Below are 27,229 nucleotides of genomic sequence, written 5' to 3'. Positions count from 1 at the left end.
CGATTGCACTCTTTTTAAGGCAGGATGACCACAACTACCAGCAACATTCAAGAGATGGACACATCAGGAATTTTATAGTTTTTCTGTTTGTTCTACATTTTTTTTTTTCCCCTGGAAACACCTACAGTAGCAATAGGGATTATTCAGAAAGTGTTGCCCTAATCAGTCTTAGGATGCAAGCAAAGCAAGGTTTTTAGGACGACATACTATCTGCTGTGAAACTGTGCAATATAGTTAGGCAAGCTTGTGGGTGCATGACCTAGAAACACTTGAAGTGTATAAAATAGGGTTCCTGAAGTAAACAAAGTCTATTTTTCCATTGGCCTACCTATGGCAAACAGCTGTTCTGGTCAGAGAAGCAGCCAGAGCCAGCCAGCTGCTGGGGTCAACTCCAGGGGAAACAACTACAGCTCGACAAAGCCTTACACACCACAGGAAAGGGGTCTCAAAGCAGAAGTCTGAGGAAAAGACATCAACAGGCAACAATTCCAGTTTTATCTGTCCTGAATACATACACACACTGTGAAACATTTTTTCCCCCCCTTTCTCATACCTGCACACAGATGAAAGATACTGAGGCTCAATGTATTAAAAAAATTATGAATATAGTAACTACAGCAAATGTATTCATAAACTAAATCCTCTATCATTTAAGGAAAGGTTAAAGCCCACCTTCACTAAACAAACTGAAGCAACAGAAGCGTAAGCCTGGTTGTCTATAACATTGAAAAGATGTTACCATCCTAAGGAAAACCTTTGGAGCAGGATATTACATGCAGGAGGAACTAGATGAGTTACTTACAGAGATACCTGAGGATACCTGGAATATGCCAGAATCAGGCTAGACAATATTCCCCCAAGACGGTAAGTGTAAATTTGAACTTTAAAAACTGAAGTTGACAATGCACTGGCCTTTGCTTTGCAGGGAGCAATCTGTCAGAAAAATGGGCTGGGTGACTAAATTACAGAATCACAGAAACAAAGAGAATGGAAACACCTGAAGGGCAGTGTTTGAAGAAGTGACAGGTCTGAAACAGTTCCTCCTTAATAAGTTTTTCCTTTCAGTCAGATATATGGAAAGCTGCACATGCTATGCAGCCAAAAATACCCCAGATTATTTAATCTTGTAGCCAGTAGCTATAATTCAGTGCCCACATTACAGCAGATAACATGATTGCACTGCTGTGGGCCAGCATCAAGTTGTCGTCTACAGTTGCCACGGCTTCCTGAAGAATTAAGGGCTCTGGCTCACAGAAAACTAAACCAAGATGCTATCAGATGAAAACAAGCACACTTCTCTGAGCAGTCAGGGGGGTGGAGAGAAGCAGGTCACCAGCACATAAAGTGGTTGTGCTCTGTAGTCTGACTGCCAGCCAGCTTTACCATCGTGTAATTTCCCAAACCTCAACGGAGACATAGTAGATGTGGTTTCCCACAGGTTATGACCTACAAGAATCAGAACCTTGAACAAAAAGCATTGCTTGGATTTGTTGGATGGGAAGGAACTAAGACAGGGGAAAGAAAGTAAGAATAGCAAACCACAGTAGCAGAGGACTAGTGTCATGACTGCAGCTTTTCTCCTTTGGAATAATCACTCTTGGTAAGCATTGCTCACTAAAGGAACACCATCAGAACACCATTAATACTCTAAAGTTAGTACCCCTGGAGACAAAAAGAATAAAAGCCTATATATTCAGAATCCAAAAGAATGCCTGTATTTAAGTTTCACAATCATTATTAGATTTTTTTTTTTTTTGCATCTGTTCTTTTATACTGTAATTTAAAAATTGGATGTAGTTGTGTTTGGCAAGTTCACGTCAATATGGTTATGACACAAAAAAAAAGGAAATTCACTTCTAGAATATTTCAGCCAAAATATTCCAGGAGAACCAGGAAATAAGGGAGTATTTCATATAATTCTATTTTTAAAAGTACCATTCCATCTGGATTATCTGTATAATCTTGTTCTCTTGGGTTCACATTTAAAACTAGAATTGGTACAGAGAAAGGCACCTAGGATGAGAAGGAGATTAAAGAGCTTGTTTTACTAGAGGAGATGAAGTCTAACCTGAAACACAGAGATCACAAGTGATGGGGGGAAAAAGAGAAAGGAAACACACTTTGGGGGAGGGGGAGGGCACGCAGAGAGAGAAAGGTATTAAGGGATAAATAACAGTTGAACAAAAGAATAATGAGAATAAGCTGACAGAACTGGCATAAAAAGGTATCGGAAGGAAATGAGAAGATGCTCAACCATCAGCCCATCTAGTAGAAAGCCTGGGAAGGCTGAAGGAATAGGAAATAGCCAACCAGCCTTAAGATATTAACACAGCCAGAGCTGACCACTGTCCCCCAGCACCAAACCTGGGGCTGCCCACATGCCTCCTGCTTCACCTGGGCTGGTCTTCAATTAGGTTGTTCATAAAAGCTTATAAGGCTATGTCCCACAGCCTACATAAATGCTTGCCTTTTCTGTGGAAAGACTTCTACAGAACCACTGAAGGCAACAACCTCATATAATCCAGATAAATGCATCAAGCTCCAATTTAAAAGTTAAAATTCTCTGTTCAAGCTACTTCAGCTGGGAGTCTCTTCCAAACATCACTCTGCTGAATTTCAGCATGGAATTACTCACAGAACATTTATAAAAAGTCTTGTGGCAATACTGTCCTTGAGATTAAGCCACTCTATTCCCTCTGTAGTTCTTCTTCCTTGTGTTAACACGGTCCAGTTAGTTCCTCTCCCTTCCCTCTATTTTCCTGGCCACACAAGGAATGTTGCCGTCATCTCCTCTTACAAGACAGGACCTTGGCCATGCTTGCAGCCATGTCCATTCGTGTTCCAAATAGTCTCTTCCAGGAAGTTGCCCAACTAGGTCTTTGTCCCTCCTTTCTTCAAAACTATCACTGCTTAGATACTATGGTTAATAACCTCTTAGATACTTGCTCAAGTTACAAGTAGTTGATACATGAAAGAGCTCAGGAGAAAATTGTTACGAAACCATGACAGAAGACAAGTATTATTTACGACTGATTCTGAAAAAAACAAGCAACCAACCACAGAGCAACAAAAACACTCCTGTGAGGTTTTAAGCCATGATCATGAAAAAGCTGGACATTGTTAGACAGACTTAACAAAGGTGGTTTTCCACAGGCTGGTGCAAACAGTTGCGCAGAACAGTGATCACTGGTGACAAGCTGCTACTGATCGCAGCTGTCCTGTCTATTTTCTTTAAACAATTTATGAATTTTACAAAGAATTATACCACAGAATGGCATATTACAGCCTTGGCCTAAAGTATAATGCAATTTCCTCATGAGAGTTTGATTTACAGTTACAGCTGAAATCATTAACAAGACACCATGAATGTGTAGCTGTCTCTGAAATACAGTGGCTGTGGATCTGGAAACTGGCCTCACTTCAAATGCAACAAAGATTTCTCCAACAGAAGAAAAGGCAGAAAAAACCCTAAATAATATGGCAATCATTTGATAAAAAGCTTTTACATCATTAGTGAAGAGAAGTCATGATGTAAATCCATGAGATGCTGACAACTAGAAAACAGCCTGCAAATGCCTTGAACCTACTTTTGAACTTGATTGAACAGAGTGACAGAAATTTGATCAAGGTGTTTGCCAGGGAGGGGAGAGGGAAAAGCGTTGCAAGGAGTAAAGAACTCAGGAGGACACCATGTTTGCTGCCTCCCAGCTTCAGCAGAAGCGAACTCATCGCACATACCCTCTGCAGCAGTGTCCTCTGGCAATGACTGCTGTTCTGAGTGTAAACCTCCCACTGACTTCAATGGGACTCACATGAAGCTAGGAAAGAAAATCCTGGCTTGACTGAAACCAACAGAAATTTTGATAAAGCCTTCAAAGAAGGATAAGACTGCACTAGGAAATGATATTTCAAACAGCCTCAGGTTTCCCCTCAGTGCTAAATTTTATTAATATATTAAAAGGAAAACATACCTACATACCCAACAGGAAAATTCAAGCTGGTTCCAATAATTTTGCTGGAAATATGCTAATTCACACCAGCCAAAACCTTGCTCCTTTTACATGCTGATGTTACCTATCTTGAAAAGAACTAATTCTACAGATAAAGAGTATTTCTTCTTACATAAATTAATGGCTATCTTTAATGGTGTAATAATTAACTGCATACTAAAGCAAGCTGTAGAAACAGAAACACAACCTCCATAATTTGCTAGTGACAATAATTGAGAGGGAGGGAGGGAAGGGGAGAACAGAATAAAAAGAGCGACAGTGAGCTGAAACCATGGAGTAAGTATTTCCTATTCAAAGTACCTCAAAGACCTAACAGGGAAATAAGAATTTGCATGACACCTCATCTTTAAAAGTGTATGCATGTTTCAAAAAAAAAAAAAAACCCAAAAAAACCCAAAAAAAACCCCACCACCCAAACAAAAAACCTCCTACTATATAAGGGCTGACATATATTCTAAGCAGTTGAATCAGCCTCTTGACATTTACTATGCTCATTTGTAACAGACTAGCTTTCAAAGCAAGAGAAGGGACATCTGTAGAAGCCACACAATGAAGGTCAGTGAAAGCCATTTTAAGCTTTTTCCTAAAATCTGTTGCTTGAGGGTGAGGGGGGGTGGGAGTAATCTGCCCTTCGATAAAGGGTAAATTGAATCAAACCATTTGCCTCCAGGAGAGTTGAACAGGATAAGTGAGCCCAAGGATAAATCTCCAGAATAGGAGAGCTGGTCAGACAGAAATAAAATTGTCGGCGAGGATGGTATTGTGTATTTACAAAGGAGTTGAATTTGGATGGACACAGGAGGACAAGCTCTCCTCACTTTTCAACTGTTTACTACTTTTGCTAGCTGTCAGAAGGGATTCTTAGTTCAGGTTTCATTGCGAGAGGACTGCTGCAGACATTTCCTCCACACCGCCTTGAAGATTCATCTCCGGATGAAACACATTTCCAAGTGTCAGCCTGAATAAACCTCGACTTCATTTATTCAGAGTAATGACGACATCCAGTGGCCACCAAGTTTATCTCAGCCTATGACAGCAAGATAACCTCTTATATTAGAATAGATAATGTCTTTCCATAAAGGAACGCTGCTCTTCCACCTCCTAGTCTAAAAGTAGGAGTGCATTACAAGGAACTCTATAATCATTGAGCAAGGGTCTTCCTATTCAGGTCCTCGTACAAACTCTAACCAGGACTTTTGCAGTTCTATCTCACATTGAAAAATTATAAATGAAAAACGCAAAACCTCTTAAGCACTTCCATGGTACTCAAAGAAACTGCAAACCAGCAAAAATAAAAGTACATCAAGAAAGGGGGTTGGGGTAGGAAAACCTGCATATGCACACACACAAGCCGCTCAAGCTATTAAAACTGCTTGCCACACCTACCAAACTCAGTCACACGTACACACTTTTAGAAGACATGGAAGAAACCACTTTTCAAAGTGCTTCAAAACAAAAACCCAATGTTTCTGGTTTCCACTTTTGTAAGGAACTCAGTCAAAATACAAAAATATAACACTTTAAGCATGCTTGTGTTCTTTCACAGAAAGTATCTGTTAAATACTTACTTGCCCAAATATTTCTGGCAGCCCCAAAACTTGACCAGTGAAAACACCAAGACAGATGAAAATCGCTGTGACCTGACCCAATGAACCACGAATTTCCTTAGGAGATATTTCACTCAAATACATGGGAAGAGCACTCAGAGAAATGCCTATGAAGGAAGGAATAAAAGATATCAGTTGGTTAGAACACGGTGCTAATAACGCCAAGTTCATAGGTTCAATCCCTGCTTACTGCAGGGGGGGTTGGGCTCGATGATCTCTCAAGGTCCCTTCCAACCCAAAGCATTCCATGATTCTATGATTCTAATATTAAGTCAAATTGCCTTTTCATTATGCCAGGTATGAAACAAACATCTACTGAAAGGAGTCTGAATGCTAATCTACTCACAAGAGTGGCATAAAAACATGTAAAGAACAGAATTATATCTATCCACAGGTAATATCAATTATCTTCTCTGCATGTCTAATTATTCTTGCACCATTTAATACGATTACGATTATATGATTACGATTGCACCATTTAATATGATTGCGATTATCTTTTAGAGATCTACAGTGATGTGCGTAGGCTGCTATTTGATGAGAAGCACCAAAGGTTACTCAGAGATGAGAATCACCAGGAGAACAGATTTTATGTTTTAAATTTGTTCATTCCAAAGGAAGCAAAATCACGTTAGCACTGGTGCAGGTAAGGGAAAAAAACCCAATGGGTCAGGCAGAGAGAGCAGACACTGTCAGACGAAATATTTTTACTGTAAAGGGTATTAGCAGATGTTCCTTTCAATACAGGCTTACAGCTACAATGAACTCTTAATAGCAGGCATAAAATAAGGGTGAGAATGCTGCCCAAAGCCAGGAGAAAACAGACACATGACCCTGGTTAGTACAATGGCAATATTTACAAAGCTCTAGAAGTTCGGTCGTTTGGTGGTAATCTGAGACAAAAATTAGCAATCAGCACCAAAATTACCCGTGAACTTCATACTGCAAGTGATGGACACGTCCACAACTGTAGTTTGTGCTTACTAACAACACAGACAAAGCTTGCCAGGAAGAGGGCTTAAAACAGGGCACAAAGCATGTTCCATTGTTTAGAGTCAGGTAAATTTCACACTGAGAGGGTAAAGCTATCTTAATTAATCAAGTCTGTCTCCACGTTAGGTAAATATTTCTCACTATCTGCCGATCTGTGAAGTCGCTGAGAACCTCACTGCTAGCTGCAAGACTATTCTGGTACAGCAGTACCTCCATGATTTACTTTTAAACTGGGAAGACCCTGTTGCTAGGAGCAAATGATGATGTACCAAACCTTCCACTTAGTCCTACTGGTATTAGCATGGCATCCAACAACTTCTAAACACAAAGAAGCAAGCAGCTTTAATAAATAGACTACACCCTCCTAGCCAAAGGATTTTCATAGCATGAAGACAGATATGCTCTACCAGGGCTGGAGGAGGAAAGAAGAGGGAACAAGCAGGGTGGACAGCAGTGGCTAGCATCCATTCCAGTGTCTTCTCCAAACATCAGATCCTCTGACCCTTGTTCTGCTGGTTTCCTCTGTGAAATCAGTGTGGCTAGTCCCTGAAATGCCTCTTTAATGTAAACAAGGATCTAACTGAGGGAGAGGAGAAAGATTATGCATGGCACCAGCATTTTGGATATGTACAGTGTGATAAAAGCTTACCTGCATCAACACCCATTATAATGCGTCCCAGTATGAGCATTTCAAATGACCCTGCCAACAAGGAGAGGGACATCAACAACGCAGCTGTCACTGCAAACACATTGTTGAGGAGCAACGTACGCTTCCTAAAAGAAAAGATATTTTATGTAGATAACAGCATCACAACAGTTAAATCTAGTCATATTCAAAGCACCCTAGGCTATTATTCTTAAATATCCATAAATAAAACCAAAAAAGGCCCAACAAACACTGCCTTTTAGATATTGCATAGAGTTCCAAAATACAACACTATACCCAAATGGACATAGTTCCAAACCTATGCCAGAGGTTTAAAATAGAACATATCATAGTTAAATAAAGAGCAGTACTTCAAAGGCATGGCAATTAGCCATCCTACGCATCCTAAGAACCCATGTGCCATGCCCGAGACTCTATATATGAGTATAAACAAGCATACTCTGGGTAAATGTATGCATGTAGGAACCAGAGAATATACTTCAAATAGCATAAAGCTGATATATCTATAGGCATTTTTATGCTACATTTAGTTTTTGCCATTTTGAGAACTTCCCAATGCTGATATGTCATTATAATTAATCCTTAAACCCATGATATTAAAAACATACATTGAGGAAAATTACTTACTACTTGTAGAGTTAGAAAAAACGCTTGGGCTCAGAGGAGTGATAAAAATCAACCTCTTTCAAAAAACTGTTGAAATTAACCAAAATATTGATTTACACCTTTTCTTCCCCCCAAATTTTTAAATTGTTTCATTCTATAGCAGACAAATAAAATGTGAAAAAAATGTTTCTTTAAGAAAAGACATGTTCTTTATGGAAAATTATTACTTTGTTGAAAAAATTCAAAGAAAATAATGAAAATATTCTTTTAAAATTTCAAAACAATCTCAATTTCTCATTCACACTATACCAACAGCTGTATTTCCTAGTTTTCATCTCACAGAACTTTCTGCTGAAGTTTGAGGGACTCACTAATTCAACAGTGACTCGTAAGTCTTATAACTTCTGCAGAAGGAAACACTTTACAAAAGAAATGATATGTAGGATTTCATGGGCCTTTGACAGCCAGATTCAAACACTGACATCCAATGTCTCATTTTCTGAACACATGGAAGAAGAGTGGTTAAAGATATAAGATCAATAGCTCTGCTGCAATGATTCTGTATTGAAAGATGAAGTAGAAAACCCACCCAGAACTCAGAGAATCACTGCTAACTTATACACGTCTCCACAAATATGGATTTAAGTGGCTTTTTGCTAAATTAAAGCCTGCAGGTGAATGGCTGGAGAAGCCAGTATCATCAGGTTCAGCCTTGCGAGCAACTGAAAAGTTTCTTACATTTCCCACACAAAGTCACAGCCAGGGCTGGGATATCTGCTGGAGATGTGGTGGCCTCTCTACAGCACATCACAATGAGCTAGCTGCTTTGCATTGCTTATGATCTAACACGAGACAAAACACCGTAATTTTCACAATTATGCAGCAAGAGAATGATCGTACCCTACGTTTTCCATCTGTGAGTCATCTCACCTAGTTACATGCAGTAAAAACAGAGCTTTGTCTTCACCAGTCACATAATTAAGCACAGTCTTGTTTTGGCTCTAGAGGTACAACTCAATACTGAAGCCTCCAATCCCACTCAACATATGAAGGAAGCAACTGATTTGAAAACATCACTGATGATGTAAATTATGAGGATTTTATTAACTTTGACAGTAAATGGCACAGGCTGAAAATATACCAATTTTATTAAAAAACTGAAGCAGTATTCTCAATGGATTTTCAGTCTCTATATATTGTAATTGCCATGCAAAAGAAGAGCAATGACCAGAAAGGCTGTCCACCCTTTTCTTTTCCAAAGCAGGTAACAAATGGACCCAGTGGTTCTCATTCTTCTCGAGTTCAACACATAGGTACCAACTGGAAATCTCCCTCCACATTGAACCAGTCACCCAACATGTTACAACAGATCAATATATTTTTGATAGGAAGTATTTTTAATTACTTTTCCTGCTTTCTAGTGTTTTTTGAACATTGCTTGAATGAATAACATTGTTTGAAGATCAATGAGATACAGCTCATTTAAAATATATATTTACACAACATAGCTGTCAAGTGTGATGACTTTACCATTTGAAACAGATTTTTCAAATGTATATAATTTGAGAGGGCTAAAGTGATATAAATAATGCCAGAAATGGAAACAAAATGTTCATTCATGTCAAACAAGTGCTATACATTCATCTGAAGTTATTACTTTCTTCTTCTTTAATTTAAATAAAACCTACAAAATATTTATCATCTTAGAAAAAGCTGGCCAGTGACCCCTTATTCTACACAGCAAAGAATAGAAAAGCGCAACCTAACAGATAAAAACAAAGGATTTTGTCTTTGCCAGATTGAAAAAAAATGAAAACAAGAAAGTAAGACGCTGTTTAGAGTGTTACTATATAAACCATGCAAATTTTTGGTAATGCAAACACTGTGCTGGGTGTCTGTGGCAAGGTTTTGGAAGTGAAGGGGCCACAGGGGTGGCTTCTTATGAGGAGATGGAACTAGGGAATAACAAGGTCAGCGGAGGAGAAGGTGCTCCACAACTGAGCAGGTACATCCCCAGAGGGACTGTGGCCCATGGAGGACCCACAGTGGAGCACAGGACTAGCATGAGAAGGAAGGAGCAGCAGAGGGAAGTTGCTGCGCACTGAACCTGACCTGCTGTACTGCCCGTTCCCTCACTGAAGGGACTGAGTGTGACCTGCTGTGGTACCAAGGGGGAGGAGAGGAACCTGGAGCAATGTTCTGCCTGGGAAAGCAGGAGAAAAGGTGTTTTAATGTTTGTCTTGTTTCCCAATACCTGATTAGTAATTAAATATTTATGCTAATTGGCAATAAATTAAGTTAAATTCCCCAAGTTGAGCCTGTTTTGCCCATGACAGTAATTGGTAAATGTTTTCCCCTTCTTTAGTTTGACCCATGAGTCTTCTTGCTCCTGTTCCTCCTATTTCTCCCCAGTCCCCCCCCATCCCACTTGGGAGATGGGGAATGACGAGCGGCTGGGTGGGTTCTTGGCTGCCAGCTGGGGCCAAGCCACCACAAACGTAAACAGTGGGAACAACTTCTCAACATAGCTCCTAAGAAAAAAATACAGCAAAACCCCCAAACTCCCCATGCTATCTGAGTTTACCTCCAGTCAGGTCATATTATATTCAGAATTGCTATAATCATAAAAAAACCCCTGTGTTTTCCTGGTCATGTAGGCTAAAACTGTATTACCTTTGCCACAAGGCATAGAAAAAAAAAAAACCAAATCAAAAAACCCCAACAAACCCCTGCTTGTATAGCTCTAAAATAAGTGATATAAAGATACCACACTTAATAAAGCACCGCAGCAGATATTTTCCCTTGGGAAAGTCCAACCAGTCTTGTCAGATAACTGTGCTCACCACACCTACGAAGTGTAAGCATGCAAACTTCAGCACTAAGCCTCCATAAGAACAGACACACGCTGATCTGTTGGTCAGCCTAATCATTTCTCTCACATCCCAAATCACAAACTGATCAAGCAATTGTCCAAATGGTACATGAAACCTACTGAAGTATAAATATCATACTGAGGTCTCACATAGCACATTTCATTTTTCGGTCTTGATGAAGGTTATAGAGCACTTCAATATCCCTATTTCTGTAACTGGGTAAACAAAGGAATAGATAAAGTAGACTCAACCTAAAGCTAACAGGCAAACCAATGCCAGACCTTGGAAAGGGAACCTGGACTCAAGCTCCAGTCCAGAGCCCCACGTGGTTCTGCTGCAGCTATTGGAGTAAAAATACTAGACTAGGATTCGTTTAGATATGAAGATTTTTGTTCCTTCCATTCAAATAATTCAGCATTTTCTCCAGCCAAAAGAAATAAAGCATTTATGCATTCCAAAAAGTAGATGCTTTCAAAAACTTCTGATTGAGCACAGAACATTTGTCACAAGCAGCTACATCCTAAGCCAAACCGTAAGTTTTGCAACTTAGTGCCAAAACTGGTTCTAAGACTGACTATCCGTACTGCTGCAGGAATGTAACTTCCAATCCTGTACTCAATCTGAAGTAGTCCTGAGAGAAGAGCCATTTGCTCTGTAGAAATCAGTTTCTATAAGCATTCCAGCTGGATACAGACAGTTCACCCATCAGCTAGATACAAACAAAGCTAAGCTTTAAGGATTTTTTCTGCCTTTTTCTTTTTTAGGTATTTTGGATATTGAAAACACTTGAGAATCTCTTCCTCATAACTGCCCTTGCCTTTTTGCAAAACCACATATGATTAATCTCTTGTGATTTCAAGGCTGGCATTTGCTCTCATGATATTGGATAGTTCCGGAGGCCAGAACACAATCCTAGTGACTATGTGCCCTCCATGGCTGCAATAACTTTAACTAGGGATTTGGATTAATAATCCTTTTGTCTAAACCTCACAACTAGGAAAATGATAGAATTAAAGTTTCATCAAAAATGTATTATTGTCTCAAAAATCAGTAATAAGAAAGACTCCAGAAGGTCCACTTGGGAGCAAATATCATACCTTATACAAAAAGTATAGTAAGGAAACTAGGTGTTTAAATAACAAGCTGCATGTTCTTTAAACTAGGTGTTTAAATAAAAGTCAGTAACAGATTGAATACTGGATCACCGTTTCAACTACAGTAGATGACTTCAGAATAACGAAGTGGTAGCATTACTAAGATAATCCAGATAAATTCCCTTAATCGCTTCATACTCAAAACAGTTCACTGTGCTAGGGGGAAGGCCTTGTCCCTCTCCTGCAAATGCCTCCCTAGCAGTGGCCTAAGCAACCCCCTGAGCATATCACTCTGGGTGTTCAGGATATGCAACAGCAGCTGCTCTTTGGTAGGAGAACGGAATTTAAATTCTGATGTGTCAAAGCCACATTTGAACATGGGACTTATGCATATGTGGATGAAGGCTCTCTTTGAAAAAATTACATCTCTCAAAGTAAGTAGGGCCTAGGAATCTGGTAATTTGGAAATTATATTATTAACCTTACAGCAATATGATTCAGGAGTGCTCTTTTTAACCTCACACATTATTTCTGACTAATGCTTTTGATCCCCCTTAGTTCATTATTCTGTGTCAGTGTAAATGCAGCTCCGCTTCGTCATGCATACAACCCTCCAACTTACACTTGAACAATTTAACAGCAAAGTATTTTATTGTTCTGTCAACATTTCATAATGTGCTCCTCAATTACCATTCTGATAAGTCAGTCTGGTTTCCTAGACCAGACGAACACTCTGCAGTGTGAACAGCAAACTCAAGAACCACACTTTGACCAGCACCCTTTATCCAGTGTCCCTGAGAAATGCAATCCCTTCCCATCTCTAATCAAGTACCTGTATATCATATCTGTAAGAGAGCTGTTTTCATGGTTTAACAGGGATAAACAGGGGCAGAGTCTGCAAGCTTTGAAGCTCAGCCCTGGAAATATGATCTGCTCCCATCAAAGTGGTATTCATACAATTGAGATCAGCCACCACTTTAACAACCCTGCACACAAAGATGTTCTACTCTTCACCAAAAATTCAAGCCTTCTATGAACCCATATTTTACTTCAGTTTTTAATAAAGTAAAGAAGACTCAGCGACAATTCTGGGAATTAATCAGTCTGAGTCAGGCATAGTTTCATATATTTAAGAAGTGTGTAAAAGCCAAATTGATGATTTGGCAGAAGAAATTGCAAACCTAAAAAAAAAAAATAATGTGACTATGAAAAATATTTAAGAATTGATAATCAAATGGTGAAGTAAAGGGACAGAATAAATTAATGAAGAATGGATAATATATTTACTGTAAGCATGAAATGGAAGAACCTGAAAACATACTCTTTGAGGTGAAAAACGGGATGTGGAAGAGTTAGGAGAATGACAAACAGGCGTAGGACAGCACAACCTAAAGTGACAGAAATAGTCAAAATGTAGAACAGAAAAGTAAGAACAGTGGAGGTGGATGCTTATATTTAAGCCTCTGTGATGACCTTCTCCAGTGATTTAACTGAGCAAAAATTACTAAATTATATAGAATTTACAAATAAGGAAAAGCAAAATAAGCAGTTAAGATGAATAGCTTTTTTTTCATGCCCATCGAAATATAGGTAAATTACAAATTATTTTTAAAATTCTCTTTGAAAGACTGTATGAAACAAAAATTTGATAGAAATACCTAGTTAGTACCTGCAGAAAAAATGCAAACACACACCAGCACAAACATTCCTAAAATACTCATATTCCCTATGGTCAAGACTTGGTCAAATACTGCATTGCATAGAGCACGGAAGGCATCCCCAAGCTTGGGGAAGACCAAACACAAACTCCACCCTAGTTTAGTTCTTCAAACTGTATTTTATGTTGACACAAGGAAGAAAAAAAGAAGAGCAAATTTTTATTACAACAAATGCTGTTGAGAAGCAAACGAAACACATTGATAGCTTTATTTGTGTACAGTAAGATACTCAGCAGACTCCTGAAACAAGAATCTGCCAAACCTTTGTGAAATCTTTCCTATTTTATGGTATTTTCCTTTTGTACTCTTGAAAATTCAACCTTCTTGACATCTCAACCCACTGCCCGTTCAGAGCAAATGGCTTCTGTGACTTACATGATGCAGAGTAAGGCCAGAGAGAAAGGTACTAATTTTACTCTTCGAAATTCAGAACTCTTAGAAATGAGCTTTCATAATTTGAAGATGTTTGAATTTGCGTTCTGGTGAAGAGGATTTTTCAAAAAAATAAAAGTAAAGCCTTCTAGAGAGACCAAGTGAGAAACTGCTTTAGAAACTAGAAGTTTTCCAATACACTTACCGTCCAAAGAACTTGACAATTGGGGTAACAATAATGGCACCCACAAGGCCACCAATGGCAAAAATAGAAACAGTTATAGACCAGAGGAGAGTCAGTCTGCTTTCATCCACTGAGAAGCCATATCTTCTTTCCCAAGTTTCATTGTAAAACTTCTTGATATGCTGAAAGAAAATACACAATAATAATACATGTAAAAATCACACTTTAAGAACACAACTGACAGAAACAGAGTAAAAAAAAAAAAATCCCACAGTAGCTTGCTTGCAGGAATCACCCTTGCTCTTCTATCTCCTTCCTCCAAAAAACGGGGCCTCACTTCTAGATGCAACTGCAATACAGACTAACAAAACCAGTCAAAGCATACGTACATTTAACTACATGCCAGTCATAAACAAGGTGGGGGAAAAAAACCACAGGTAGACATGAATGTAGAAGAGGCTTATAAAAGCAAAACTCCCATAAAGCAAGGATGTTACCATTTAGGTTGTCAGTACAACATTAACAACACTTTGTTTTAGCCGTGCTGTGAACACATATATAAACATTTCAGCCCAAACTGGGGCTAAGGGCTCAGACACAGAATGACAGAATGGTTGAGGGTGGAAGGACCTCTGGAGGCCATCTTGTCCAGCCCCCCTGCTCAAGCAGGGCCACCTAGAGTTGGCTGCCCAGGACTGTGCCTAGAGGTTTTTGAATATCTCTAAGGAGGAAGACTCCACAAAATCACACCCGTGCTTGGCAAGGCACTGCACGTCAGCTGAGCTCCACTCACTGCTCACATACATACTCTGAACCTCAGGCAGGTGAGATATTGCATCCTGGTGTAACAGTTTTTTGGACAAGCCAAGCAAAACTGCACTGCCTAGCATTTGCCATGACTTTTAAAAAAAGAACATGCACAAATGCTTAAATGCTAACTACCGTTAGTCAATTTATTGAGTCACTGATCATTAATCAGACTCTTACATTAGGAGCAAGTAGTTTTACGGCTTTTTCATGGATCTGTAGTACCAATAACTTGGAAATAAAAAAGAGGGAGGGAGGGAGGCTCCAGTAGCAGGCAGAAGTGAAAATGTCTTAAAGAACTTGGTGAACTGGCAGAAATGCAAAGGTAATGAAGAAGGGAGATGCAATTCCTGCCAGACAGCAACATGACTGAGATCAAGAGAAGAGTTTGGCTTGCGTTACAGGACACAGCACCAAGTGCCATATGTTGATAGGTTTGGGGGTGTGTGTGTGGGAAGTTCACATGTAACTTAGGAATTTCCCTGGAAAATGCTTAAAGATGCTTTAAAAGTTATATAAGCAGGAATTCTTGATAAAAGCCTGCACTGTGCTCACCATGAAACAACATTTATCATCTCTATCTTGTATTTCAGTCGTAAAATGCAGATCTCAGACTTGCTCAAAATTAAGTGCCTTTCACTAGACTATTTTTTCCAAAGGGCCAGTACTGTAAAAGTAAGTGACTCTATAGCAATTCTTTAGCCTAACACTAGGAAAAAAAAAAAAAAAATAGAGTGAATTCAAAACAATTGGCATTCATGGATTAAGGGAAGAAGGGAGCTTGTGTCCACTTTTACGCTATTTTTATGACACTGCCACATCTGGCAACCATACAAAGTCAAGGACCTACTAAGCCAAGCAATGAAAAATAACATTTTTCTCCCAAAGAATTTACAGCCAAGACAAATAACTGTTAGAGGAGGGGGGCAAGAGCTGACAGCTGTTGGTTTGATACTGATGGGGGCGGGGGGAGCCCACAGTAGCAGTCAAAAAGAGCTAGTTGTCTGACACCATTAAAATAAAGAATCCCAAATCACTTTTATAAGGATGTTATAGCTTCTCCCCTTCAAATTTACATAAGTTGCTTTTTGAACAAAGTTCAGGCTGCTAAACAAGGTGAGGAATTTCTTTTCAGTAATGAAAGACGTATCAAACATGAAACCAGCCACCTAAGATCCTGATAGGAATCTACCTGCCAGACAAGCTGGTTCTCTTAAGAAATGAAAATCTGAGACCTATCTTCTAACTCTTCGGCTACCCCGAGACCTACACTTTTCTCCCACAGCAGTTTAATTTCCTTAACAGTATTCCATAAGGGTCCTTCCAGGCTATCTGTTGAAAGTCCAACTGCCTTTCGAATCTCTGGAGAACTCTGACAGATGCCTGAGTCACAGTCCTCTTTTGCAAAGGCCAAGCCAGCTCTTCCCCAAATTCTCACTTTTCTGCTACAGTTTCTGTTATTTTGTCAGGTACAAATAACTAATTCTTAGCATGTATGTTCCAAGTTTCCCCCCTAAAAACTACTTCTTTTCTTAAAGTCACATTAACGCTCGCAGTCTGTTACTAAGGCTATCTAAAAAGAAGCTGAACCATGATACATATATTTTGAGGTTTTTTTTTTTTTCAGGCTTGAACAAATGCTAAGGTATTTTGGCAACCTGACACAAAATTATCACTAATTTTATTCCCTATCTCTACTGACATTTCAGCTTCTCCAATACATCCCCTATGAAGAAGGTTCCAGCATGGGACCTCCCCAGACTTTTCCAATCCAAAACATAATTCAGGTTTCTTGTTATGTCCTTGTATTTTCTGAACACCCTTTTTCAGCTTCATCTATCAGCCTTATATCCCCAAGCCCTCTGTCTGGACATTTTTCGTGCCTGCTGAAAGTACCCAAATTCCAGGACCAGGTCACTTTTTTAGCCTTCAATGTGCCAGAGTTCATATTCTTTTTCTGCTTTCCTCACATGAGCACAACTGCAGGTTTTTGAAGGATGCCTTCTAACAACTTCCTTTCCCTGATGTTTAATTACACCAAAGTTTCTTCATCTTTCTAAAAGGTAAAGATGTCATAGCTCCAGTGTGACATTTTTACATAGTCTCTGTATCGCCTGCAGAGACATCGCCTATTTACTTTCTTTTTAGTCAAGCTTCCTCATTTTTATGCTGTTCCCATTTCGAAATCAAGCAAAGCTCCAGTGCCATCGTGGCGTCTGATGCTCTGGCAAGGACACAGTGCCAGGCGGTCACTACAGGAGAAGGGCGCAGCCCGCTTGTGTAACGCTCTCGCCTGTTCTGTGTCACCGCTCCTTGACAAGCTCTACAGTATCACAGAGTTTAATCTGGGCACTTTTCCCCAGTTTCTTCTCAGACTTCCTCCAGCATGTCACAGGTACTAAATTATCCCAGGGCACTACTCAGCAATATAAGCCTAACACCACATTTTCCCTGCTCAAACTAGGAATTTCAAACTTTAGGTATTCCAGCCCTGGACACATGGACTATTCGATTTGAGGACTTTATTTAGTTTGAAATACTACCTCTCCACCTGCAAAGTACCTAAGAATGGTGGAGGCAGAACATACCACTTACTGTCTTCCTTCTATCAAGTTTCTCGCAGGCCTCTTGCGCCCTGAATTAAAAGGAGGACAGGGATATTTCTCCCATCCTATCTTATATGCTTCTATACAAACAGACAGAAAAAAACACAAATAAAAAAAAAAAGTCAATTGGTGCTTGGTCCATTTAGAAGAATCTCACAGTAAACTGTCAAACGAATCTGCCATTAAATCAAGTAATCTATTTCATCTCTTTAACACCAATACTCAGATTATATGCAGATTCAGATTTCTTGTTTATTTGAAGTTCATTTCTGATAGTAATGAATACTAAGAGAAAACATATTTAGAACACTATTAGCATTTCTTTCTAATGATAATGGCTAAAAATAGTACACAAATTATTCTCCCCTTGTGTTATGACTTTTTCTCAGCATAGCTTTGTTATTTACAAGGAGATATCAAATAACTGCAAATATTCAAGAAAAGAAAGTACAAACTACAACACTCAATAGTAACAGATAAATGTGCTGGCATGTACATCACCTGTGCCTGGATTCCCACTGCCAATAAATGAGAAGCTAAAAACACGTACAGGTTTTGAGGAGTTGCACATGAAAATGAAAACCCAAAGAAGAAAACAAAACCGATCCAACAAATCCATTGGATTTGAATCCATTGAATTCTGTGGAAAGGCTCCTTTGGGATTTTAATCAGTTGTCTGAAAAATGCTAATGGCATAAACATGTATACAAAAATTTTAGCCCCTAATCAAAGCCTACAAGGAATGGTAGCTGGCTGATACCAGTATCTCATATTCTGCTGCCTCAGTTCATTAAGGTAGTAGTGCTAGGGTGGGAAATATAAGGGATATATATATTTTTATGTATTTATACATATATGTAAACACAAGGGATATATTTTAAATGTAAGGGAACTATTTTCCTTGTCTCTAACTGTAAATAACTTACATGAAGGGAAGAGATGAGATGGTCTTTAGAGAAGAAAAATGACCTTACCCACAGTTACAAGGGTCACTCCCACACAGTGACAGCTACCCAGCTGGCTGACACAGCAGGCTATACATTGTTGCAAACAGTCTCACTTTCCCCGTATCAGCTCCAAAAGGAATGCAGAGCTGCAGCCACCCGCAAGGAGGGGGCAAGGGCTGCGCAGCAGTAACTAGCAGAGACTTCACTTCCCGCACAGAGCACAAAGCACATCACTGTTCTACAGACCTTGCCCACAACCGGCCCATGGAATGAATTGTAGAAATTCAGCTCAGAGAAAGACAGCTTCAACTTGTATTCAATTAAAGCATTTGACTTCCTACTGCCAGATGCTCCCATACATTTTTAATAAATTCTGGTAACTCTTTGAACAAGCCCACAGAGACTTCTAATTCTGGGTTTCTTGTGTGATCAAGCACTGTGTGCAGGGGGAAGCACACCTGCCATGGGCCACTGCTCTTTCCCACAGAAAAGTAGGGGACTGAGTGGGAAGCGATCTCTGCTCTGAGCAGAGCTGGTGCAGTTTATTCCCCCCTTGCAACAAAAAGGAAGTTGGACTCACTGTACCTTACGAGATGACCTGCAGTAAAGGTCAACAGTGAGAACTGCAGTTTGATTTGCTGGTGCAACTTTCAGCATTGAAAGGGAACATACACGAGAATTTACAAACAGTTCTTCAACGCTTGTCTTAAATTAACTTCCCCACCCCAGTTTAGTCATCTTGCTGACACGTTCAGTACCAGGATCCTGGAAACAGCCCATCTTTCAGTCAACAGTCATTACCAAGCATTTTTTCAACACCTCTCAAAGCCTCATACAGTCCTTCTCTAAGACTGGAGGACTTTAGGCATCAAAAGGAATTGTGATGAAGTAAATAGGGGCAGAAGACCCAACACCTTACAGAGAGATGCTCATACAATGCAGGCTGTAAGCTGCACGTCACCAGAACAAGTTATGTGCCCTACCAAGTTTATAGAAGAAACTCACCTTACAGCTTTTAGGAATTACTGCACTCCCAATACAACCTCTTACGAGAGTGCTGTTTATTATCTACAGCTAAAAGCTGCTCCCCTTTGATTTCCTTCAGTCACCTCACATCAGTATTCCCAAAGGGTCACCTTGCAGCAGACTGATTTGGTGACATACAGGGGGAAAACAGATGGGGCAAAGGTTCCTTTTCTTGTGCTGCAAGAAGCACAGCTTTGGTATAGCTCGCTCCTCCCCACCACGGATATGAGCAGAGCCCAGACTCTTCCTTTCAACGAGGTCACTGCAGCCTGTCCCGGGAAAATGAATGACACGGTCTAATCCTGGGGCTAGAGAGAGGACCACAGGCCACTCTGGTATTTTGCTCTTGAACTACACAGCTATGTATTCCTTGTCAGTAGGGTGTATGACTAAGACTGCTCCTTAGCCCAAGCTAATGTATGGCTTAACATGAATAAGAAGGACATGAAATTCTCAAACAAACACTGTAACACCATGCTGGAAAAGGGCAGACTTCATGCATACCTGTCAACAGTATGGCCAAAGCCGTCAACATGGTGCCCAGTTTCAGTCCAAAAGCAACAGTAAAGAGTTCAAGCACAAATGTACAGTCCTGGAAGCACTGCTAACCACAAGGTCTCGAATTTAACATTTGTCACGGTATGGTTGCACCTTCAACCTCCCCACCCACACTCTGGTCGTCGCTATAATCTATCACACGGTTCAAACCTAACCGTCTGAGTGTTGCCAAAGAGCAGGCCCTTTCTTTCCTTTACTCCTGCAGAAAGTGGCAGGAGAGCTCTGATTACCAGGATGGCCCATTTTTTAAATGGTGCTTAGAAATTTAGAAATTGGATCATTCTCACTGCTCTGCTGACAGTACCGAGGCAGCGCAGGAAGGATGCCTGCCATCAGGACAATCAATACCATTGCTCACAGAATTTCAGCTTCCTGCTGATTTCTTCCAAGCCATGTTTACCCTCTGATGACTGCAAGGTGAAGTGATACCTAGACATGTCAGGCTAGAATAAACATCCAGCCTGTCTAACCCCGTGTTATTGGTACAAAATGTACCAGGAACTTCAAGAAAATTCCCAGAAGTTATGAAAGGGGCAATTAAAACTTCCTGCACGGTGAGTCTCTTCCCAGTCATTTGGGTCATCAGTTTACCAAATAAAATACACATATGAAACACAAATTTAAAAAAAAATTCTTCTTTAATTATTTGCATAAATATTGCATCCACCTTTAATGTGACCAACATGCTTAGGTGGAAACCCAGCTGCACATTTTAATAAGAGATTTCCATAAAAGAAGGAGCTTAGCTTTGGAAAGGATCTGTTTTGAAATGAAATTTCCATGGTTAGTTCCTAAAATTTAGTAGCGACTTTTTCAAAATAGTGTTGCTTGCAACTCCACTGAATTGCTTACTGCTGTGCTTGACTGAATTAAGAGGATCTCTAGACAGACAGTGTAAAAACAAAATATTCAGATTTCCATTTGTGATAACTGATATTTTAATGAAATACCCCCAAATATTGCACACTGATTTCACAGTACTCTGTTCATCAAATCTATTCCATATGCTGCAGCCAACAGATGTTGAAAACAGAAGTTTTGAATTCGGAACCAAACAAGGCGTCACCATGAAATGCAGAAGAAGAGGCCCATTATTAAGGAGGAAGCCAGAGGCACTATTTATAATATCGATATTGTGGGAATTAAATGCTGTGCAACCCTCCAGAACTGAATGATGTGTGTACAGAAGTTGCTGAATATGTGCCTAGAGCTACCAAATACTCACTAGTCAGAAAGACTATTAAAAATACCTTATCACGCAGAAGTGTGCAAAAAGATTTAGTATTATTCTGGGCTTGGGGAGAACGAGAAACAAACCACAAGCACCCAGTCACCTCAACAGCAGCGTTTAGTTTCCTGATAGCTACTGAGTTTATGTGAAAACCTCATGGACAGCAGAAAGAAGCTTTCATGCAAAGGAAAGTTACCACAGGAGATTTAACCTCTTGTACTACATGAGGAGGATGTCAAAGGCAGGGAGTTGAGGGGCGCACGCTAGCTGGACAAGGCTGCCCTCTACTGATACTCAGTTCCCGTTCTGCCAGTCACTTACCGCTGCAGGAGCGTTCACCACCGAGAGATTGTAACCATAAAGAAAAGACGACCCAAAAGCACCAGTTAAAGAGGCTACAATAAGACTCCCAGACCAATTCTGAAAAACAAAGAAAAGATGCAGCCATTGTTAGTATACTTTAAATTAACATACCTCAGGTTTTAAACACTCCTTACGCTATCTTGCATAGCTCCTGCAGGGAGATCTCCTTGCTACAGAATGGCCTGAAACACTTCCCCTTGCTGCAATCCAAGAAACAGTAAATCTGAAGTGACAGTATCTCAGTTAACATTTACCGACGCATAAGTGAACAACTGAACTTCTTTCAACCTCACAGATTTTTTTTTTTTTGCCGCAAGCATCCCATCAGCCCCCATACCAAAAAGTAAAACGCTGGAGAAGCATATTCTCAGCAAAGGAAACTGTTGGCAACATACCACTAACACAACGAAGCAAAGGAGTAGCATAAATTTGATGCAACAGGTCTGTGGGTAGACCTGACTTAGGTGAAAGCCTGTGAGACGGTGTGCACTCCCATCCGTATAAGGATTAGTGAAACTGTGACCAAACAAATTAAAATGATGCCTGCAAACTAGGTTTTGTAATCCACGTGCAAGTCTCCAACAGTAATTTGCTGCCACACACACGTACATACACACACTCCAGTGGAGACGCTGTTTGCCCTTCTTCCCCAGCGACACACCTGTAGCTCTCCCTTTTCAGCTCTCCTCCCTCCATCCCCCTCATCCTGTTTTTAGCCCACCTCTGCTAACAACTTCTTCCACATCAGCTGTTGAATAAAAGGTAGAACTGCTTACATGCTGGATCAGCTGATTTGAGACATTTTGCATCATAGGGTCCTTTCCACTTTCCCCAGTACTACTTTCTGCCACTCAGTTCTGCTGCATTACAGAGAGTGGCAGAAGTGACCATCGCCATTCCCAAGAGCGTTAGTGCTTTGGTGGCTGGTTAGTTGTGAATGGTGTTTTGTAGATTACGGAAGACAACTCACCTTTCTTGACTTCTGAGTACGTTAAAGTGGATGGCTTTTTAATGTATTTTGAAGTTTGTTTTTTTTTTTAAAATCTGCTAAGAATCTAGAATTTCAGGCACAGCTCACTGTCATTTTACGTCCAGCCTCATGGCTCATTGAAGCCCAATCCTTTCAAAGGGAGAAAGATGTGCTTAAGGAGGCCTAATAAATTCAGCTTCACTTATATCACTTACAGCAGACACAACAGGTTAATGAGTCAGTACATTGTGCCAACTGCACAAAGCTGTATGTTCACTTTAGAAAATGAAGTTTTGGAGCATGAACTAGCTTTGTGTAGCTAGCACATGGCATGGCAGCAGTGACGATGGACTGGAACGAGCTCCACCAGCCTCACGGGCACAGCAGGGCAAGTGAACGCACTGTGGCTGTTAACATGTGCCAGAGCTCATGTTCCACACTGTCATCGTAGACTCACTATGATCCGTGGCAAAGGGATGAGATACTCAAGTGTCAGGGCAGGGACCACAGCGCACGGCCCAGCACGCGTGGGGTCTGCCACACTCTGTAGCTGCCACTCCTTAGGGCTCAAAATATGCCCTGTGGGGACAGCTGAGTGCTTTTAACTTCTTCCACGTGATGTGGGAACTTTTTAAGAGATTACACAGCTCATTAACCAGCCTGTTTTCAGTCAGGTCAGGAGGAAGCATACGGGCAGGGTGGGGGGGGAAGCCTCATGTAAGAAATATATCCTGCCGAGTTCGTTACATAAGCCAAATACAACTTCTTATTATTAGCCAGCTTCTTAAAATGAACCTGCCACATGCACAAAGCTTTGCACCATTACTTTGGTAGCAAAAAGCAGAAGTTTTGACAGAAGGCTTTATTCAGCTTCTGGTGATAGCACCTAATACTAGGTGTCCATTATTTCTCTACCATGCACAAGCGTTCCTACACTTAGGAGGAGTTGCTACTACTCTGAACTAGTGACGCTGAGGAGAATATTCTTGGAGGTCTTAGCAGGCCGCTCCCAAAGGGTTCACAAACGATAAACGCAAGTTCACAAGTGCTGTGTGGTAATCTTGATGCAATATTGCTAAAGGGCTCTGCTCCAACAATGCTAGACCTATCAGAAAAATCTTGCGAACAAAATGATTTGGATCGTATAGCCTCACGTTAAAAACTCTAGTGAAACCTTTCTGCACAGGCAAATTACATGCACATGGGGCTAACTGGAAGATAATGCACGACAAATCACAGAAGCATTGCCAAATTAGAAAACCCCACATCCACTTTATTTTCAAGTGTTGCAAATAGCTGGTTTTAGAGCCTACTTCAATACCAAGAGTTTTTCAAATATACAGCCTGCTGCGGAAAACCTCAGACTTACCCAATTCAGAGTTTTACAGCTCTTGGAACACGAACTTCAACTTCTCCATGACCTATCTCCTCACACACTATTTTAAATATTTGCTCAGGCTTCAGCAATGCCAGATAAAAGACGAAAGCACAATGAAGCAAGGACGCAAAAAAAAAAAAAATCAAACCGTTGCTCAGAAAAATATTAACCCTGTGGCAATGCTAACAAAAGGTAAGGAAAAAAAAAAACCAAACAAACCCAACGTGCTTTACAGTGACTGGGAAACAAGGCGGCAACCACACCTCCCTCATAGCTGTTCCTCCACCGCCATCCATGCGCTCACGCGTCGCTGCCATCAGCGCAAGGGCGTGTAGGTGTGACCGTCACCACAGCAGTAAATGTTCAGTCAGGAAAGCTGCGTGGCAGTTCACAGGAAAGACCTCTAGATACCTGAGAGCTGCCTACTTGTGAGAGTCTGCATTTTCGGTCCTACCACAGATCCCAGGGCACCATGCTCTGAAACACGCTTTTCCCAACTCCTGTCCTTGTTCAGTGTAGCATTTGTGTCAGCTACTAGGAGCCTTAAGTTGTCTTTTTTTAACTGCATGCCAGTTCGCACTTCAGTTTTCAAAACGCGGTTTAGAATGCTGTATGTTGGTTAGTTAGTTATAATCCCCTCCTCAGATTAAAACACACTCGTGAGCGTACCTAAGGAAGTTTTAACACTCTTAAACGGATACTGCTAAGACTTTCTATTGGTACTGGGGACCTGGATTTTGGAGCACCTTACCCGATACCCTTAACGAGAGCCGGCTTTAGGAGAGCACCAAGTGGCCGAGCACTCCTGAAGCCGGAGAGCGGCCGCAAGCCGGCGGCTCCCGGCAGGTGCGCCCCGGCACGGCGGGGGAGGAAGGGAAACCTCCCGCCCCGTCTCCCCGGGGCTGCCGTGCGCGGAGGGCTTGCCGGTACGGGTGGTCCCGGGAAGCAGCCGGGAAGGGGCACGCGCCCTGGCCTTGCCTTGCTCTGCTCCCGCCGCTCCGCCCGCGGGGGGGGGGGGGGCTGCCCTCCCCGGGCGGGCGCACACCGGCTCCGGGCGCTGCCCTCCGCCCGTCCTCTGGGTCCCGGCTCGGCGGCCGCGGTATTTTTAGCTCTGCCCGCCGCCGGCCTCTCCTGCACCGGCACCAACAACTTTCCGAGCGGGGAAGGGCTCTCGGCGCCGCCGCCGCCTGAGCTCTGCCTCGCTCCCGGGGGCGCAGCGGGGAGCCCCTCCGGCTCCCGCAGCCCCCCTGCGCCAGCCCGGCTCTTCCGCCCTCTCCACCACGCTGGGAAAGGACCGAAGTCACCCCCTCTCCTCTTCATCGTCCCCCGGGCGCGGGCAGCGCAGGCCGGGCTCCCCTCCCGCCCGTCTGCCTGCGCCGCCGGGCTCGCTCCCGCCCCGCTGCCCGCCTCGCCGGTGACCCACCGCTTAAACGGCGACGGTCATTTCCAAAACAAACACCCACCCCCCCTCGGGGAGACGCCGCGCTACTTACGCTGCTGCCTGCGCGGCGGCCGCCCCCCTCCGCCGGCGCCACCAGCGTGGCCGCCTCGGGCCCCGCCGCACGGTCCATGCTGCTGCTGCCGCAGGTGCGCAGCGGCCGCGCATCTCCGCCGGGCAGCGCGGGGGGCGCAGCGGGGGCGCGGCCGCGGCGGGCGGCGGGGGGGGCCGTGCCCGGCGCCCGGGGGTGCCCGGGCGGGCGGCGGCGGGGCCGGCGGCCCTGGCCCCGTTTCGCAGCGCCGGCCGCGGGAGGACATGGCTCCGGGAGGGGAGGGGAGGGGAGGGAGCCGGCGGTTGGCGCCCGCCGCCCGGGGTCTGCCGGCCGGGCTCAGCGGATGGAACCGCCCGCCGTCATTTATCTGCGTGCTCCTACATAACTTAAGCAAATGTGCATGCCCGGCGCCGTGCGTGCTGTTTCCCAGCAGGCCGCTTCCCTCAGCGGGGATTTACCCAGCCGTGCAGGGAAACGTCTGGGCTGGGTGTTCCCCGCCACCGCCGCCCCCGCCCCGAGCGGCGCAGGGGCTGGGGGACCAGGGCTTGCGGGGGTCCCGCGCCGCGGGTGCCGGCTGGGAACCGGGGCTGCCTTCCTGTAAGCACGACGCTAGAGTAAGGAGGGGAAGGGTTTTCCCGTGTTGCCGAGGCTGGAGAATGAAGATACCACAAGACTTGTAGCCAATTAAGACGTTAACCGCACGGTGTATGGATCTTTCCACAGCCTTAGGAGGTTTAGATCTGACACGCCACAGTACTGTGCTGTAACAGATGGTGGTTAGCCATACTACCTGGGGAAGAGAAAAGCTTTCAGCTGTTACTTTTGAAGGTACCTATTTGCAAACGTGGGGATTTTGAACTGCTAAGACTCCAACTACACCTCCTAGTTGGCAATGGATGAGTATTGAGCGCATCTGGGAGCTATTCCCAGATGACTGCAGTTAATATTGGTGTAAATCTGTGCTGTTTCCACTTCTGACGTGCTACATACCTCACAACTAGCTCAGAGCTCTCAAAGACACAGCAAGTAATGCCATAAAGCACTGCACGTTTGAATGCCCTTTATGATGCAGCAACTTTGAAGTGTCTTTGGTTCAGATCAAGCTGAGTGGTGTTTGAATAGAAAGCCAGAGGCTACTCGTTAACATGTAAAATTAATGTACCTGTTGAGAAACGTCAGCTGAGGTAGGTGGTCTGGACATCATTTATAATCTCTTTGAATGGTCATAAGCAGTAAAAAAGTCAATAGAGGCCTGTGATGCAGCTGCACAGTATGCCCATTAGCAGTCCAGGCACCAAAGGGAGAAAGGAAACAGCAGCATTCCTGCATTTAGGACACTGGGCCCATATCTGCAAATATTCATATAGGTTCCAAATAATTATTTTCTGCCTCCAGTCCCCAAATAGCAAACAAAATGTGTTAACAGAAGATGTGGGGAATTCACTCACCATTTTCTTCTTCACCGCCTTATTTTCTTTCATCTCACCATTGCTTTGCTGTTTGTTCTCCATTCTGTTACCTTGTTAGGTAATAGCTGAGGAAGAAAAGAGGGAAAGTTGTGGTACTGTTCAGCTGAGGCAATTTTTTTTTTTTTTTTAATGAAATCGTAAATCTGACCTGGGCAGAACTTGAAAAAGTGTGTAAGACGCCTAGCTACTCCCTTCAAAATGCAGACCCTCATTCAGGAAGGCACACCAGCACCAAACCGAATGTAGTTAAAAGCAACCAA

At 42.3% G+C, this 27,229-nt stretch overlaps 1 protein-coding gene across 3 annotated transcripts in view; it reads right to left on the bottom strand.

Moving 5' to 3' along the window:
* The window catches only part of SLC2A9 (solute carrier family 2 member 9), a 115,702-nt gene extending 88,691 nt beyond the window's left edge, over positions 1-27,011 (bottom strand). The window contains exons 1-5 of one of the 3 annotated variants that reach the window (XM_075709113.1): positions 26,949-27,011; positions 21,621-21,719; positions 14,146-14,306; positions 7,260-7,384; positions 5,579-5,724 (exon numbers count right to left, since the gene is read on the bottom strand). In XM_075709113.1, coding sequence (XP_075565228.1) covers positions 5,579-5,724; positions 7,260-7,384; positions 14,146-14,306; positions 21,621-21,719; positions 26,949-27,011 — 594 coding nt within the window. Of the gene's footprint in view, positions 1-5,578; positions 5,725-7,259; positions 7,385-14,145; positions 14,307-21,620; positions 21,720-25,494; positions 25,588-26,948 lie in introns of those variants that run through there. The other 2 variants (XM_075709114.1, XM_075709112.1) reach the window with 2 other exon arrangements.
* Positions 27,012-27,229: the final 218 nt, after the last annotated feature.

Source organism: Pelecanus crispus, chromosome 4 (assembly GCF_030463565.1).
Source record: "Pelecanus crispus isolate bPelCri1 chromosome 4, bPelCri1.pri, whole genome shotgun sequence".
Classification (NCBI taxonomy): Eukaryota; Metazoa; Chordata; class Aves; order Pelecaniformes; family Pelecanidae; genus Pelecanus; species Pelecanus crispus.
The sequence above is the reverse complement of the archived record's forward strand: the minus strand, read 5'-3'. Positions and strand labels throughout refer to the sequence as shown.